Raw genomic sequence first — 16543 nt, forward strand, 5'->3', positions numbered from 1 at the left:
TGCTCAGAGTATCTTCTTCCTTTTCTATCAATATTGGAAAAAATGTTGGCACCTTATTTCAGATATTTCTTTTGCATGGAAGTGGTGGCCTTATTTTGAGAACTTCACCAGGGCCCCCAGGCACCTTAACCTAACCATACCTTTTGAGTTTACTCCAGAGTAAACATGCATGTGCACTGCAGGGGTTTGGAATAGATGAGCCTTGGGCTCCCTTCCACCCTATGGTTCTAGTATTTATTTATATATTTATATATTTATTTATTTATATATTTATTTATTTATTTATTTAAATATACAGCTATTCAGCCAAAGATCACAAGGCAGTTCACAACATAAAAATACAAAATGAGAACACAAAATAGTGAAAAACCCCACAAACCAATAACCCTTGTCCCACACGATTTAAAAGGACATAGATTGTTTTATTAGCCAATGGCCTGGTTATACAGAAATGTTTTTTCCTGGCACCTAAATATATATACTGAACACTCCAGAGGAGCCTCCCTGGGGAGAGCATCACACAAATGGGTAGCCACTACAGAAAGGGCCAGTTCTTGTATTGTCGACCTCCTGTCCTCCAGTGAAGCAGCAACAGGAAGAAAGGCTTCAGATGATGATTGCAGGGGGGTCCAGGTTGATTCCTATGATTCTGTGTGCTTCTTCGATTATTTGGAATAAACACCATTAAAATCTGAGCAAAATGAATAATATTGGGCTGTAACCACATACAGCCAGGATACCAATTACAGAACTGCTTCTGAGTAAAGATATCATACTATTAAAGAATTACCGTATTTTTTGCCCTATAGGACGCACCGTCCCATAAGGCGCACCTAGTTTTTTTTTGGGGGGGGGGAATAAAGGGGAAAAAAATTATTTCCCCCCCAGCCCCCAGAACAGGCAACTCTCCGCAAGCTGTGGGAGCCCAGTGCCGGCTCCCGCTGCTTGCTGAGAGCTGCGCGAAGCCTGGGCATGCTGAGCTCAGCGCGCCCAGGCTTCAGCATGCAGGCAACTCTCCGCAAGCCATGGGAGCCCAGCGCAGGGCTCCCGCACCTTGCAGAGAGCCGCACGAAGTCTGAGCGCACTGAGCTCAGTGCGCCCAGCCTTTGGCATGCAGGCAACTCTCCGCAAGCCGTGGGAGCCCAGCGCAGGGCTCCCACGCCTTGCAGAGAACCGTGCGAAGCCTGGAGAGCGAGAGGGGTCGGTGCACACCGACCCCTCTCGCTCTCCAGGCTTCAGTGAAAGCCTGCATTCAGCCCATAGGATGCACACACATTTCCCCTTCATTTTTTGAGGGGAAAAAGTGCGTCCTATGGGGCGAAAAATACGGTATATGCCTTCCCACAAGTATGCATTCTAAGTATATTTTGTAGTGGAAAGTCCCCTCTTTTCAGTGGAGTTCACACCCAAGAAGGTGAGTTCAGAGATTTTGCTGGAACCCGGAACCTGCTACCACTTCTCCCACCCCCTGAAACCATGCGCCTCCCCCCCCCAGCTCAAATGAAAGAGCAGCAGCAGAGGGGACAGCTGCAGAGACCAAAAACTAGTTCAAAGAGGACTTGAACTTAACATGATGGCTGCACTAATCATTACTCGGAACATGTAATGCTGTAATTTTGTTTTAAAAAATATTTTTCATAAGCACATCAGAATAAAATAAAACACACTGAATAATTAAAGACTAAATTTAATTAGTCCTAAGAATCCTAGCATGGATGATATCTGTTATGGGGACGGCTAGTTAATATGTGTAACAAGCGGCCATTGTGCACATTCACCACACCTCATGGAGAATGTGTACCCAATGCATCTGTGAAGAGGGAATTGTGCCTATTTCCTAGTCAGCATGAATAATGTCCTAAGAGGTTTCAGGGAATGTGCATATCTGGCCTATATTTGGTAGATTTTCCACACAATGCGCACACTCCCTGGTCACGGCCTCCAGGACATATGCCCTTTTTCTATCTGAACCCCCTTCGCTGCTTCTGGACCACTGCCTCTTCTTACGCAGCCCATAACCTTCCCTTCCAGTAATCAGATGAGCAGTTGGGTCAGTCAGAACCAGAGGTGATGGGGGAGGGGAGCTGAAGAAGGGCTCCCCAGCAGGGGAAAGGGGGCAGCGAAGGAAAAGGTGTGATGTCCATCTGATCCATGCCACGGCCATTTTGGGCCCAGTCCACCACTGGCAAGTGGTCTGACCCCTGCCTTTCACCCCAGCTGGCATGAAATGCTCTCACTTCCACTAAAAAAAGGGCGGGCCACATTGCTGCTTCTTTTACAGTTCTTCAGAATTATACGCAAGCTATACCTCTATAATGCTTTGCCCAACCTTACTTCCCCGGTTTGAAGTTGTTTGATGTTAGAAATGCCGTCATATTGATGGAAGGATGCATTCACTTCTCTGACATCACTCCAGAGGCTAAGCATGTGGCCTGTGTCACTTCTCCACACTGCAATCCCAAGGGAGCTTCAGAGCTTGAGGAAATGGCAGGGCCACCACTGGATTTGTAGTCCTGCTGCTCATGCCAGCAGAAAAAGCAGCAGAAGGGAAGCGAGGAGGGGCCAGAGGGGCAAATTGCTTCATGGGTGAAGCCATCATATGATGGTACCTGGCCTGACTTGGGCTCCAGACTGGCAGAGCAATTTGGATGTGCTTCTCTGTTAAGTCATGATGCTCCCCTGGCTGAGTTTGGAATGCTCCCATGCTGTGCTTGTGCCCTGCCAACACACAGCGCTATAGACTTGAATAAAGTGTGGCAGGAGAAGAGGAGTGGGCCACCTTTCTCCCATCAACAGCTGGATTCTCTTGGAGTAATCTCTCAGCAGAGGGTAGAATCAGAGATGCTTCACACTCTTCTTCCCCCACTTCCTCCCCCTCCCCCAACCTCTTCTTCCCTGCTGGCTGGTTGAATCTTCCCTCCCCATGATTCCCATGATGACTGAAGCTTGGGGGGGGGGTACTTCCATCAGAATTGTGGAAGAGGGAGGGGAGGTTTAAAACATTTTGCTTCCTGAAAAGTGGGGTGAACTGCCTCTCAGTATCCTAAGGCCCCACCTCTGGAGGGCAAGGAGGGAGCAGAGAGAGAGAGAAACAGGAACATTAAGGATCAGAGCACCCAAAACCCTCCCACCAGTTCCACCAGTTCCACCACCTGGCTCAGCATGTTTTTACATGAGTAGAATGTGTCCTTTTATTTAAAATGCATCTCTGGGTTATTTGTGGGGCCTGCCCGGTGTTTTTATGTGAGTAGAAGGTGTGCTTTTATTTAAAATGCAGCTCTGGGTTATTTGTGAAGGGCAAGAAGGGAGCAGAGAGAGAGAGCACCCAAAACCCTCCCACCAGTTCCACAAGCCCAGCCTACAATCTTTGCCTGAGACAATCACCAGGGTGACCTGTGATTGTTTAGGGCAGTCTTTCTCAACCTGTGGGTCCCCAGATGATGATGAACTACAACTCCCATCATCCCTAGCTAGCAAGGCCAGAGCTTAGGGATGATGGGAGTTGTAGTCCAACAACACCTGGGGACCCACAGGTTGAGAACCGCTGGTTTAGGGTCCTTAATCAAGTATAGGGTAGTAGTGAGAGTGTTGGGCTAGGGATGGGGAGTGCAAATCCCTCCTTCTCCATGGCACTCCTTGGGCCACATCTGGACATTTACTGTCTCGCCTACTGGCTCCTTGGAGGAAGGGTAAAATATAAACATAATAGAAAGCAAATAGAATTGCATCTTCAAGAGCTAATCAAGGCTAGAGATCTAATGGAGGCAGTTAAACTGCTGCGCCACATCATATCAAATCCCAGCTGCAATAGAATTTAGTCAGAAGATGGAAAATTAGAATTGAAGAGACCAGGTTGCAAAAAACCATTTTTATTGATGATTTGGTAGATACATTGACAAATGATACAAACATGATTCTATGCATTCAAGAAGCAAATGATTCAGGACCCGTCCAGGCTTTCCTGATTTGCCTCTGCAGGAGTCATACACAGAAATGGTTGTACAATGAAAGATTAAGGAAACCTCAGAGACTATTATATGGCAAAAGAAAAAAATACCCTCCCATAAGACATACCCCCGGCTTGTGCCAATATAGAGCAGGTAATAAGCCTCCAATAGGAAAAGTCAAACACAGTGATGCAACATGCTGAGCCACAACAAGCTTTTCAGTGCACATTCAATGCATACTTTAAGCACATGACACTTTATTACAACAAAGCAGTGACTGATAGTATTGAATAATAGTATGTGACATTCTAGTTAATAGATTGCAAGACATCCTCCTCATAGGATCAGCTAATTTCCCTGATTCTAAAAAGCATGCTGTGGGTGATCAGCTTTAGCAGGGGAGCCTAACCCCTTAAATTAGAGGAGGGTCTCCTACTTCTTCTCTGACCTAGCCGGGGTTTTTTTGCCGCCCTGGTTTGTCTGTAAGGCAGAAGGAGGGCCAATTCGGAGTGGGACAAATCCTGTTGGATACCACATGATGGTCACATTCTCAGAGCCCCTAGCTTGGGGCTGCGCACTCGGTGGGCTGCCAGATGCAGCAGCAGGAGCGCCACGGACACTCTGAAGACCCTCTGCACCAGCAGGCGACGGTGCAGCCAATGTGCTGGAGCGATCGGAGGAGTCATGGGATCTTTCAGAAGGGGTGACCTCTAGCTCGATCCCTTCCTGTGCTTCGCGGGTGGATCTCTTTCTACGCCAGAATATCTTGTAAGTACGGTAAACAGCCAAGTAGAATACCACGCTAGCAGCAACTCCTCCGGTAAACAAAGTCACCCTCTCCCACTCTGAAACAAAAGAAAGATATTGATCAGTGCTTGTTCTGCTACCCATTTGCTCGAGAGTTCGGCTCAACGGGACAAACTGGACTCCCCAGAAATGGAGCAGGGGATTTTGAATTCCAAAACTAGGAGGAGCGCGGATATGGCTATCATCCTAAGGTAAAGTATCTCAGACTGAAGCCATTCTTCAGGAGTCAATACGCCAAGAAATAAAGCCCACCGCATACTGAGTACAGGAACTACCTTCCCCTCCTTCTTTAGGTACCAAGATAAATATCCTAATATTCTCAAGGAAAGGAAAGTGTTTCATAGTAACCGAAGTCTTACTACACTCATATGAGAAGACTCCCTGGGACAAACGTTCCTATACGGGAGCAGCCTAGAAAGCAGGACACTTCGGACTTTTTCGGGAAAGTTGCCCACTCCCCACCCCCTGTACAAATCTTGCCAAACACTTTCGGAGCTACTTGCATGCTTGTCAGCAAGCTAGTCCGACGGCGGCAACCCAGAGTCTTCTGCGCATCACCGCAAGTTCAAGAGCGGGACGGACAGAAATAGAAGGAAATGGGAACCAGCTGGGGAGCGGGGAACCTACGTCTAAAAGAGAGAGGACGGCAGGTTCGCATGCAGAATTAGGGGCAGCGCGCAGGTAGTGTTCACCCAAGGTACTAAGAGATAGAAAGGGAGGTGGTCGCCTTACGGGTCACTGGAGGCGAAGTAGGGCACTGGTGTGGTCCGCCGTCGGTGGGGCGCGCTGGGGAGCCCTTGGCGAGCTCTTCGAAGGAGCAATTGCGCATCTGATCGCAGGTCCCGCAGCAGAACTTGACTTCGGCGCCGTCGGGTTGCCCCGCGCACTGGAAAGCTTCCACCACTGGCGGCTCGGACCCGTACAGCCACTGAGCGCACATCGATCCATTGGTCTCGTTCAGCATCAAGGGGTCTTCGGTGGGAGCAGGGGGCGTGCTCTGGGTCTCGCCACAAGGCAGAAGGCGCAGCAACAGCAGCAGCAGAAGAGCGAAGAGCAGAGAACACTTCATGGCGGCGCAACTGTCAGCTGGGCTCACCTCGAAGAACTGACCGACTCTCTCCAGCAAGCGAACGAAGTCTGCCTGGCTAGTCTAACCCGCCCCCCACACGGACAGGTCCGTCCCACTCAAGCGCAGCCAGTCAGAGACAATGTCCCGTTATCAAACATCCTCTCTTAAAGGCTGCATAGGCGCTGTATCCGCTGGGGCGGCCCCGATTCTGGCTGCACGAGCGCTCTGAGCAGAAAGCCAGCTTACATTGGAAGCCAGACCCTTGGTCTGTCTCCCTAGGTGTCCTCTCCGCTATACGGCAACTCTTCTCTGGGCTTTCAAAGGGGGGTGGTGGGTGGATCATTCCTGACCCTGCCCGGGAATTGAACCAGGGACCTTGCGCCTTGGATGCAGGTGCTCTAGTATGGAGAGCTGGTGGGGTTTAGAGGCATCGAAACGCTCTTCCCGTGGCAAGTGGGCGCCAGAAGCTCCAGAAGCGGACTGAAATTTGTCTCCTTCCCGGTTCGGGGGGGGGGGAGCTATCCCCAGGAGTCTACCCAAGCTTACTCAGGAGTAACAGAACAAACTTGGTTGGTCTCTAAGGCGCTATTAGCCAAAATCCATGTTTGAGTTACAAACAAACGGAGCTTGAAGATATATACTCGCAAGAAAAGCTCCGTCTAGACGCATCACGCTTTAGAAAAACAGCTGGCTCTGCCGCTCCAAGCCTGGACCACTCATAAGTCTCTGTTGTTCAGAGGCGCTTCTTAAGGGGCAATGTGGTGCCATGGTCAGAATGCTGTCCCATAACCTTGAGGCAGTCAATTTAACCTACCTTGCGCAAAGTCAGAAGCTATGTGTTTCAACACCCCTCCTCACACCCAAAAAGAACTCACTAATGTCACCAAGATAAAACTTTGCCATACCAAGTTCAGATACCTAGGGGTACAAATAACTAGAAACCTCAATAAATTATACCTGCACAACTACAAGCCCCTGTGGCAACAAATAAACAAAGACCTAAAGAGGTGGAATGACATGAATTTCACTCTCTCAGGCAAAATAGCCATGATCAAAATGATCACCCTCCCAAAACTAACCTACACTCTTTTATCTTCTCACAGAAAAAACCAAGAATAAGCCCCAAATACCTGCACCTCCCCACCTCAGAGGGAGGATGGGGAATCCCCAACATAGAAGCATATTACAGTGCCAACCAAATACACCATATAATCAAGTACATACTAGAAGATGAGACAAAACAATGGATACACCTAGAGAGGGACACAATTGAAAATACCTGCACTACAGCATACCCACTCCTCCCAAACAAACTGAGGAAAATTCCCACAACACTTAACAGGTACACACAGACCATGCTCAAAGCATGGAAAACAGAAATAGGCAAACTATCCCCAACCCCATCCCCACTAACTCCCCTGGCGTACTATCTATTATTCCATCACACAGCACAAAACCTCCAGATAAAAATCTGGGAAACCAAAGGCTTATATCGTCTAATAGACTTCTATAAAATAACAAACCTTTGTCAACACAAGAAATACAAGACAGACTAGAGGACACCCAAATGTCCTGGTTAACACATCACCAATTACATGCCCTCTTAAGCAATCCAGTAGTAAAATCAGCAGCAACTCGGCCACTGACAACCTTTGAAAACCTCCTCCTAACAATAAAGGGACATGGTAAAGGGATGGTATCTGCAGTATACAAAATACTACTACAAAATCCCACAAACTCCCTTGTTGTTGTTGTTGTTGTTGTTTAGTCGTTTAGTCGTGTCCGACTCTTCGTGACCCCATGGACCAGAGCACGTCAGGCACTCCTGTCTTCCACTGCCTCCCGCAGTTTGGTCAAACTCATGCTGGTAGCTTCAAGAACACTGTCCAGCCATCTCGTCCTCTGTCGTCCCCTTCTCCTTGTGCCCTTAATCTTTCCCAACATCAGGGTCTTTTCCAGGGAGTCTTCCCTTCTCATGAGGTGGCCAAAGTATTGGAGCCTCAGCTTCAGGATCTGTCCTTCCAGTGAGCACTCAGGGCTGATTTCCTTAAGAATGGATAGGTTTGATCTTCTTGCAGTCCATGGGACTCTCAAGAGTCTCCTCCAGCACCATAATTCAAAAGCATCAATTCTTCGGCGATCAGCCTTCTTGATGGTCCAGCTCTCACTTCCATACATCACTACTGGGAAAACCATGGCTTTAACTATACGGACCTTTGTTGGCAAGGTGATGTCTCTGCTTTTTAAGATGCTGTCTAGGTTTGCCATTGCCTTTCTCCCAAGGAGCAGGCGTCTTTTAATTTCGTGACTGCTGTCACCATCTGCAGTGATCATGGAACCCAAAAAAGTAAAATCTCTCACTGCCTCCATTTCTTCCCCTTCTATTTGCCAGGAGGTGATCGGACCAGTGGCCATGATCTTCGTTTTTTTGATGTTGAGCTTCAAACCATATTTTGCGCTCTCCTCTTTCACCCTCATTAAAAGGTTCTTTAATTCCTCCTCACTTTCTGCCATCAAGGTTGTGTCATCTGCATATCTGAGGCTGTTGATATTTCTTCCGGCAATCTTAATTCTGGCTTGGGATTCATCCAGCCCAGCCTTTCGCATGATGAATTCTGCATATAAGTTAAATAACCAGGGAGACAATATACAGCCTTGCCGTATCCTTTCCCAATTTTGAACCAATCAATTGTTCCATATCCAGTTCTAACTGTAGCTTCTTGTTCCACATAGAGATTTCTCAGGAGACAGATGAGGTGATCAGGCACTCCCATTTCTTTGAGAACTTGCCATAGTTTGCTGTGGTTGACACAGTCAAAGGCTTTTGCATAGTCAATGAAGCAGAAATAGATGTCTTTCTGGAACTCTTTAGCTTTCTCCATAATCCAGTGCATGTTTGCAATTTGGTCTCTGGTTCCTCTGCCCCTTCAAAATCCAGCTTGCACTTCTGGGAGTTCTCGGTACACATACTGCTTAAGCCTGCCTTGTAGAATTTTAAGCATAACCTTGCTAGCGTGTGAAATGAGTGCTATTGTGCAGTAGTTGGAGCATTCTTTGGCACTGTCCTTCTTTGGGATTGGGATGTAGACTGATCTTCTCCAATCCTCTGGCCACTGCTGAGTTTTCCAAATTTGCTGGCATATTGAGTGTAGCACCTTGACAGCATCATCATTTTAAATTTTAAATAGTTCAGCTGGAATATCATCACTTCCACTGGCCTTGTTATTAGTAGTGCTTTCTAAGGCCCATTTGACTTCACTCTCCAGGATGTCTGGCTCAAGGTCAGCAACCACACTACCTGGGGTATACGAGACATCAATTTCTTTCTGGTATAATTCCTCTGTGTATTCTTGCCACCTCTTCTTGATGTCTTCTGCTTTTGTTAGGTCCTTTCCACTTTTGTCTTTTATTATGGTAATCTTTGTACAAAATGTTCCTTTCATATCTCCAATTTTCTTGAACAGATCTCTGGTTTTTCCCATTCTATTGTGTTCCTCTATTTCTTTGCATTGCTCATTTAAGAAGGCCTTGCTATTGTCTCTCCTTGCTATTTTTTGGAAACCTGCATTCAATTTCCTGTAGCTTTCACTGTCTCCTTCGCATTTTGCTTGCCTCCTCTCCTCCGCTATTTGTAAGGCCTCGTTGGACAGCCACTTTGCTTTCTTGCATTTCCTTTTCATTGGGATGGTTTTAGTTGCTGCCTCCTGTATAATGTTACGAGCCTCCATCCATAGTTCTTCAGGCACTCTGTCCACCAAATCTAAATCCTTAAACCTGTTCCTCACTTCCACTGTATATTCATAAGGGATTTGACTTAGATTGTATCTTACCGGCCCAGTGGTTTTTCCTACTTTCTTCAGTTTAAACTTGAATTTTGCTATAAGAAGCTGATGATCTGAGCCATAGTCAGCTCCAGGTCTTGTTTTTGCTGAGTGTATAGAGCTTCTCCATCTTTGGCTGCAGAGAATATAATCAATCTTATTTCGATGCTGCCCATCTGGTGATGTCCATGTGTAGAGTCGTCTCTTGTTGGAAAAGTGTTAGTGATGACCAGCTTGTTCTCTTGGCAGAACTCTATTAGCCTTTGCCCTGCTTCGTTTTGAATTCCAAGGCCAAACTTGCCAGTTGTTCCTTTTATCTCTTGACTCCCTACTTTAGCAGTCCAATCCCCTATAATGGGAAGAACATCCTTCTTTGGTGTCATTTCTATAAGGTGTTGTAAGTCTTCATAGAATTGGTCAATTTCAGTTTCTTCAGCACCAGTGGTTGGTGCATAAACTTGGATTACTGTGATGTTAAAAGGTCTGCCTTGGATTCGTATCAAGATCATTCTATCATTTTTGAGATTGCATCCCAGTACAGCTTTTGCCACTCTTTTGTTGACTATGAGGGCCACTCCATTTCTTTTACGGGATTCTTGCCCACAGTAGTAGATATGATGGTCATAACTGAATTCGCCCATTCCCGTCCATTTTAGTTCACTGATGCCCAGGATGTCAATATTTACCACATCCAACTTACCAAGGTTCATGGTTCTTACATTCCAGGTTCCTATGCAATATTTTTCTTTACAGCATTGGACTTTCCTTTCGCTTCCAGGCATATCCGCAACTGAGCGTCCTTTCGGCTTTGGCCCAGCTGCTTCATCAGCTCTGAATCTACTTGTACTTGTCCTCCGCTCTTCCTCAGTAGCATGTTGGACGCCTTCTGACCTGAGGGGCTCATCTTCCAGCGTCATAACTTTTATATGCCTGTTGTCTTTGTCCATGGAGTTTTCTTGGCAGGGATACTGGAGTGGCTTGCCGGTTTCTGCTCCAGGTGGATCATGTTTGGTCAAAACTCTCCACTATGACCTGTTCATCTTGGGTGGCCCTGCATGGCATAGCTCATAGCTTCTCTGAGTTATTCAAGCCCCTTCACCACGACAAGGCAGTGATCCATGAAGGGGACAAACTCCCTAGACACAATCAAAAAATAATGGGAAGATGACATAGGCTATGAGATTAACCCCACTCAATGGACCAGAATGTGGTCTAAACTCCCCTTTAAATCCATATCAACAAAAAGAAAAGAACTCACTCTGAACATCACCTATAGCTGGTACCTAACACCAAGAAAACTAGCGCTAATACGCCCAGGAACCTTACCAAAATGCTGGATAGGGTGCACATCCACAGGCACATACCTCCACATGTGGGTACTGGGTAGGTAAAGGTAAAGGTAAAGGGACCCCTGACCATTACGTCCAGTTGTGACCGACTCTGGGGTTGCGGTGCTCATCTCGCTTTATTGGCCAAGGGAGGCAGCGTACAGCTTCCGGGTCATGTGGCCAGCATGACTAAGCTGCTTGTGGCGAACCAGAGCAGCGCACGGAAACGTCGTTTACCTTCCCGCCGGAGCGGTACCTATTTATCTACTTGCACTTTGACGTGCTTTCAAACTGCTAGGTTGGCAGGAGCAGGGACCGAGCAATGGGAGCTCACCCCGTTGCAGGGATTTGAACCACTGACCTTCTGATTGGCAAGTCCTAGGCTCTGTGGTTTAACCCACAGCACCACCAGTAGGACCATTCAAATATTTGGCAATTATAAACAGAGGTTAGGTGCCCAGTTGTGAGAGGTTATTCAGCTGTGATTCCTGCATTGCAGGGGGTTGGATGAGATAACCATTGGGCTTTTCTTCCAACTCTACAGTTCTCTCTATGACAGTTCTCATCTATGCTTACATTTCCTGGATGGCCCCCTCCCTCATTAGGCCATGTTGCTTTCAAGTGTTGAGCACATTACTGCCACTTTCTGCAGCCCTTGCCTCCCACTTGAAAGGAAGCTAAAGTGTGGGGCTCTGCATTTGATCACTATCAACCTTGGTTAGCCTCACTGTCTCTTAATCTCAGGATCATGGGTTCCAGGGGCATAGGAAGAGGGGGCGATGGGGGCGGCCTGTCCTGGGTGTCATCCCTGAGGGTGTGACAACCTCCCCCCGGACGTATTGCTGTGCTGCCCCCCTGGGTACCGATCACCATGCCGATCGCCCCCCTGGACACCAATTGCTGCGCTGGTCGCCCCCCTGGGACCAATCGCTGTGCCCATTGCCCCCAATGGGCACTGATCACTGCATCTGTTGCCTTCCTTGGCGCCAATTACCACACTGATCGCCCCCCCCCCCCCGGCAACTTGCCCTGCTCCCAACTGCACGGCATGTGTGCCGCTCTGGGTGCTAGCTCTGCCACTGATGGGTTCAAGCCCCATGTTGGGCAAAAAAATTCCTACATTGCAGGGGGTTGGACTAGATGGCCATTGGGTTCCCTTCTAATTCTATGATTCTATGCCATTTCTGTTGAAAGTTTAGGTGAAACTCAACTTTCAGTAAGGGGTTTACATTGGGTTATAATAGACCTCCAGGTTCCTAGGCTATTCCTGCACCTTTGACCTGTATGCTGATTTCTTTGTCCTTTGAAGTTTAGCCGGACACAGTCTTAACTTGCAACCCACTTACAACTTCCTCCCATTTGCACTTCAGGATGAGAGTTCCTCTTCGTTCTGTTGTCTGAGAACAAGCATGGTTGGCTTGGTTTTCTCTAGACCAATTTGAGATGGGGATTTTATGCAGAAGAAGCACCTCTAACTAATGGTGTATATAAGACTGATTTTTCGGAAGCCGAGAGTGAATGTGTGGCCCAATCCCTCCAGAAGGGTGACACAAATGTGGAACTTTGTCACAGAAAACTTGGCCACTGAGACATCAAAGCCATTATGGCTATACAGTACTGCACAAGGAACTTGAAAGAAGAGTAAAGGTAACTCAGGATGCTTCCATCACCAAAAAGTGTGTGAACTACATTACTGTACTGGGAAATTGTAAAACCTTCTTTTCCTCCATGCACAGAGCAAAGTACCAGAGTACTTGATGTTGTTCACACACTAATATATGTTTTCCACTGAATGTTCCCTCACAATACAAAATTAAACACCATCTAATTTTCTTAGATGCTTTCTCAAGATAAAATGTTGCACATATTCTTAAGGAGAGATGTGAAACCATGGAGGTGTTCAGAAAATACCTCACCATGGTGAACAACAAGTTCCAGAGGAAACCCAAAATTTTCATGAGCAATGATGGTGGTGAGTACACTTCACACCACATGAGAAACCTCTTGGAAGAGGAAGGCATTACACAGCTGAGGAGTGCACCCTACACTCTGCAACAGAACTCAGCTGCAGATAGAAAGTTTTTCTCTGCATGGTAAATGATACAAATCTCCCCAAACATATGTGGGGAGACACAGTATCCACTGCAGTGTACCTCCAAAACATACTGCCTACTAAGGGAGCTATACACTTGTGGGATGTAACCCACTGGTGCAGTTAAGTACAACATTACCTGTTTTGCTAGAGTGGACATGCAGGGGATGTTGGTCCAGCCAGTTGAACTTCCTGTTACACCTGGCTGGAGCATCCTTCTTTTGCATGTGACTAAGTAGGTGGGCATGACCTTTCCAGACCTGGTAAAAGGCCAAGTCACGGAGCCACCTCCCTTATTCCCCTATTTCTTTTTTATCCTGCCTGTTTCCTGCTTCACCTGGACTACACTGCTGGCTCTCAGCCAGCAGTCCCTGGGTTATCTCCCATATGGGAGATATTTGTACTTATTTGTAACCTCAAGCCTTAAGCCTGTCTTCAGGGATCACACTGTGCTAATCATGAATAAACTTCTTTTCGTTACTTATGAGTAAGACTGTTGTGTCTTTATTCTATTAGGAGGGATTCAAGGGATCTTACCAGGAATAATAGAATTTAAGAGATTCTAATGGGTCTGCAACCAGCCTCCTGTTGTGTAATAGGGGAATGCACTCTGCTATATGAAGAAACTTGCTAGCATGAGTTAGGAAGGATAATATTAATAAATATATCCTCTCCTGCTACCCACAACATTCCCATAACACTCACCTTTTGAACTTTGGCATGCATAGGCAAAAACCAGACTCCAGAGCAGAACTAGGAATCGTGGTCGGATATGCTTCTGGAGGCAAAGGATACAGAATTTTAGACTTAAAGATGGGAGAGATCAGTGTAAGTAAGACATGTAGTTCATTTTGATGAATGGTGCAAAGCTGTTAAGAGAGGAACTGCAATAGATCTTTCTGAGCAACCAGAGGAAGAATCCCAAGCTCTTGGGTGCTTCCCAAAACAGGTATGCTGTACAGTGGTAACTCGGTTTAAGAACAGTCTGGTTTAAGAATGATTTGGTTTACAAACTCTGCAAAACTGGAAATAGTGTCCCGGTTTGAGACCTTTACCTTGGTCTAAAAACAGAATACAAACAGTGGAAGGGCACTGGTGGTGGGAGGCCTCATTAGGGAAAGCACGTCTCGGTCTAAGAATGGTTTTGGTTTAAGAACGGACTTCCAGAATGGATTAAGTTCATAAACCAAGGTACCACTGTATGTCAGTCCAGATCTGTTTCCTATTGTCACAGCATCCAGATGGAGCCATGAAGAGGAAGTAGAAGCAGAGGGTCAGGCTCCTAGCTGCTTCCTCCTCCTCCTCCTCCTCCTCCTCTTCCTCTTCTCCTGTGATCACTCGTAGCCGAGTAAGATTGTCTTCCATAAACACGGTTTTAACAATGAGTCCGTAAGTGACTGTGGAGGCCAATTCTGGTTCCACATGTCCTTCCACAGTGGGGGCATTGGTTTCTGGGTGAGAGTTGATCATGGTGTGGATTTGCCAAGCGTGCCTTCCTCTTAGCATGATTCTCCCTTGTGTCCTGTGTTTGCGTGTCTTCAAAGCCCATGACACCTTTGGTAAAGGCTGTTCTCCAATTGGAGCACTCGCAGGCAAGTGTTTCCCAATTGTTGCTGTTTATACTACATTTTTAAAGATGGGCCTTGAGACAGTCTTTAAACCTCTTTTGGTGATCTTTGCTTCTTCCAGTACACTGGTATTAGTTCGCCTGTCTTCCCAAGTTATGAGTAAAAATTTTCGGAGACACTGTTGATGGAATCTTTCGAGGAGCTGGAGATGGCATTTATAAGTGGTCCATGTTTCACAAGCATACAATAAGTTTGGTAGTACAGTACAATAGCTTTGTAAACAAGCATTTTGGTTCCCCTGCGAATGTCCCGGTCCTCAAACACTCTGCACTTCAATCGGGAGAAAGCTGCATGTGCAGAGCTCAGGCGATGCTGGATTTCGGCATCAATGTTGGCCCTTGTGGAAAGATAACTGCCCGAGTAGGAGAACTGATCAACATTTTCCAACGTTAAACCACTGAGTAGGATTTGTGGTGCTGCAGAGGAGTTATTTTGTACTTTTTGGTGCAGCACTTTGGTTTTTTGCATGTAGAGCGATAGGCCAAGCTTTTTGTAAGCTTCTGCAAAGATATTTGGGATGGTTTGGAGGTCATCCTCTGAGCATGCACATACTACGTTGTCATCAGCATACTTAAGCTCTATGGCAGAAGTTAAGGTAACCTTACTCTTTGCTTTCTGCCTGCTCAGATTAAAGAGCTTTCCATCTGTTTGATATATGATTTCTACTCCAGTGGGGAGTTTCCCTTTGACAAAGTGTAGGATCATGGCAATGAAAATAATGAATAGAGTATTGGTGATAACACAACCCTGTTTAACATCTGATCCCACCATGAATGGTTCACTTTGAGATCCATTGTTATCTGTGCTTGTTGCTATCATATTATCATGGAGGAGCTGAATGATGTTCACAAATTTATCTGGGCAGCTACCAAGATTCTCCTAGACCGCAAGATCTGCACAATCCCTAGAGCCTTCTACCTGGGAAGAGAGAGAGCAGATGCCAGCCACCGAAGCTTAGCCATCAAAGGATGCTGAGCAGGAAGAAATAGATGCAGTGCACCAGAGAAAAATCTGGATCCTTACTGACTGACTTCCTGGAAAGAGGGTGATAAGCAGAAAATGGGTTTTTTAAGTAAAACAAGGTGTAGAAGGGAAGTTCAATGCTTCAAAGCAAGTGTTGTCACGAATGGTTATTTGCAAAAGCATAGAGAAGACTGTGAGGAAACCTTTGCTCCTGTAGTCAGATACACAACTATCAGAACACTTTAAGCACAGCAATTTCAAAGCAAATGGAAGTGAGGCACATTGACATTAAGACCGCATTTTTGCATGAGGAGATCTAAGAGGAGGAGATCTACATGGAACAGCCCAAGAGTTTTGTTAAACCCAGTGATGCCTGTTTAGTATGTAAGCTTCAGAAGGGGCTATATGGACTGAAACAGGCTTTTAGGACATGGAATGATCACAGCAAAGAGACTTGTGTAGACAAAGATGGGAAGGCTTGTTATTGTTTAATATGGAGGAATGATTCTTGAAGTCATTGCAGACAATGTTGCTATGTTCAGAGGAAAAACTATTGCTGATGTGCATTAATAATCATAATTAGAGAACCCCTTTTGGCCTTTTTGTGTAGAAAGGAAAATGAATTAATCTGTTTGGTTTTGAAAATAGGGAAAATATTGCCTAACAGAAAGTAGATCAGTTGAGTGTTATTCTAGGGCGAATATTTTGAATATTTTTTGTATGTACGGTAAGTTGCATACAAAGAATCAGCAATCCTTTTAATTTTTTTCCTCTTCTCTTATTTACTTTTCCTTCCATTTTCCTTTTGTTCTTCCTTTTGTATTGTCTTTTCTCTTTCTCCCTTTGTTTTTGTTTAGATCAGGTTGTTTTATTTTATTGCAATATGAA

General features: G+C 46.1%; 2 protein-coding genes and 1 long non-coding RNA gene across 3 annotated transcripts in view; 1 reads left to right on the forward strand and 2 right to left on the reverse strand.

Annotated features, from left to right (window-relative positions):
• The window catches only part of LOC307207675 (uncharacterized protein C8orf48), a 391608-nt gene that overhangs the window by 179538 nt on the left and 195527 nt on the right, over positions 1–16543 (forward strand). The gene's annotated exons all lie outside the window — the stretch shown is intronic.
• LOC307207741 overlaps positions 1–16543 on the reverse strand; it is a 281967-nt gene that overhangs the window by 114812 nt on the left and 150612 nt on the right. The window lies entirely within an intron of this gene.
• LOC307207781 (uncharacterized protein) lies at positions 4380–5860 on the reverse strand (the record flags this gene model as incomplete). Its single annotated transcript, XM_079961843.1, has 2 exons — positions 5487–5860; positions 4380–4792 (listed from the first exon to the last, which is right to left on the reverse strand). The coding sequence occupies exons 1-2, from the start codon at positions 5821–5823 to the stop codon at positions 4380–4382; spliced, it is 750 nt and encodes a 249-aa protein (XP_079817969.1). The 5' UTR covers positions 5824–5860.

Source organism: Podarcis cretensis (genome assembly GCF_951804945.1).
Source record: "Podarcis cretensis genome assembly, chromosome: Z".
Classification (NCBI taxonomy): Eukaryota; Metazoa; Chordata; class Lepidosauria; order Squamata; family Lacertidae; genus Podarcis; species Podarcis cretensis.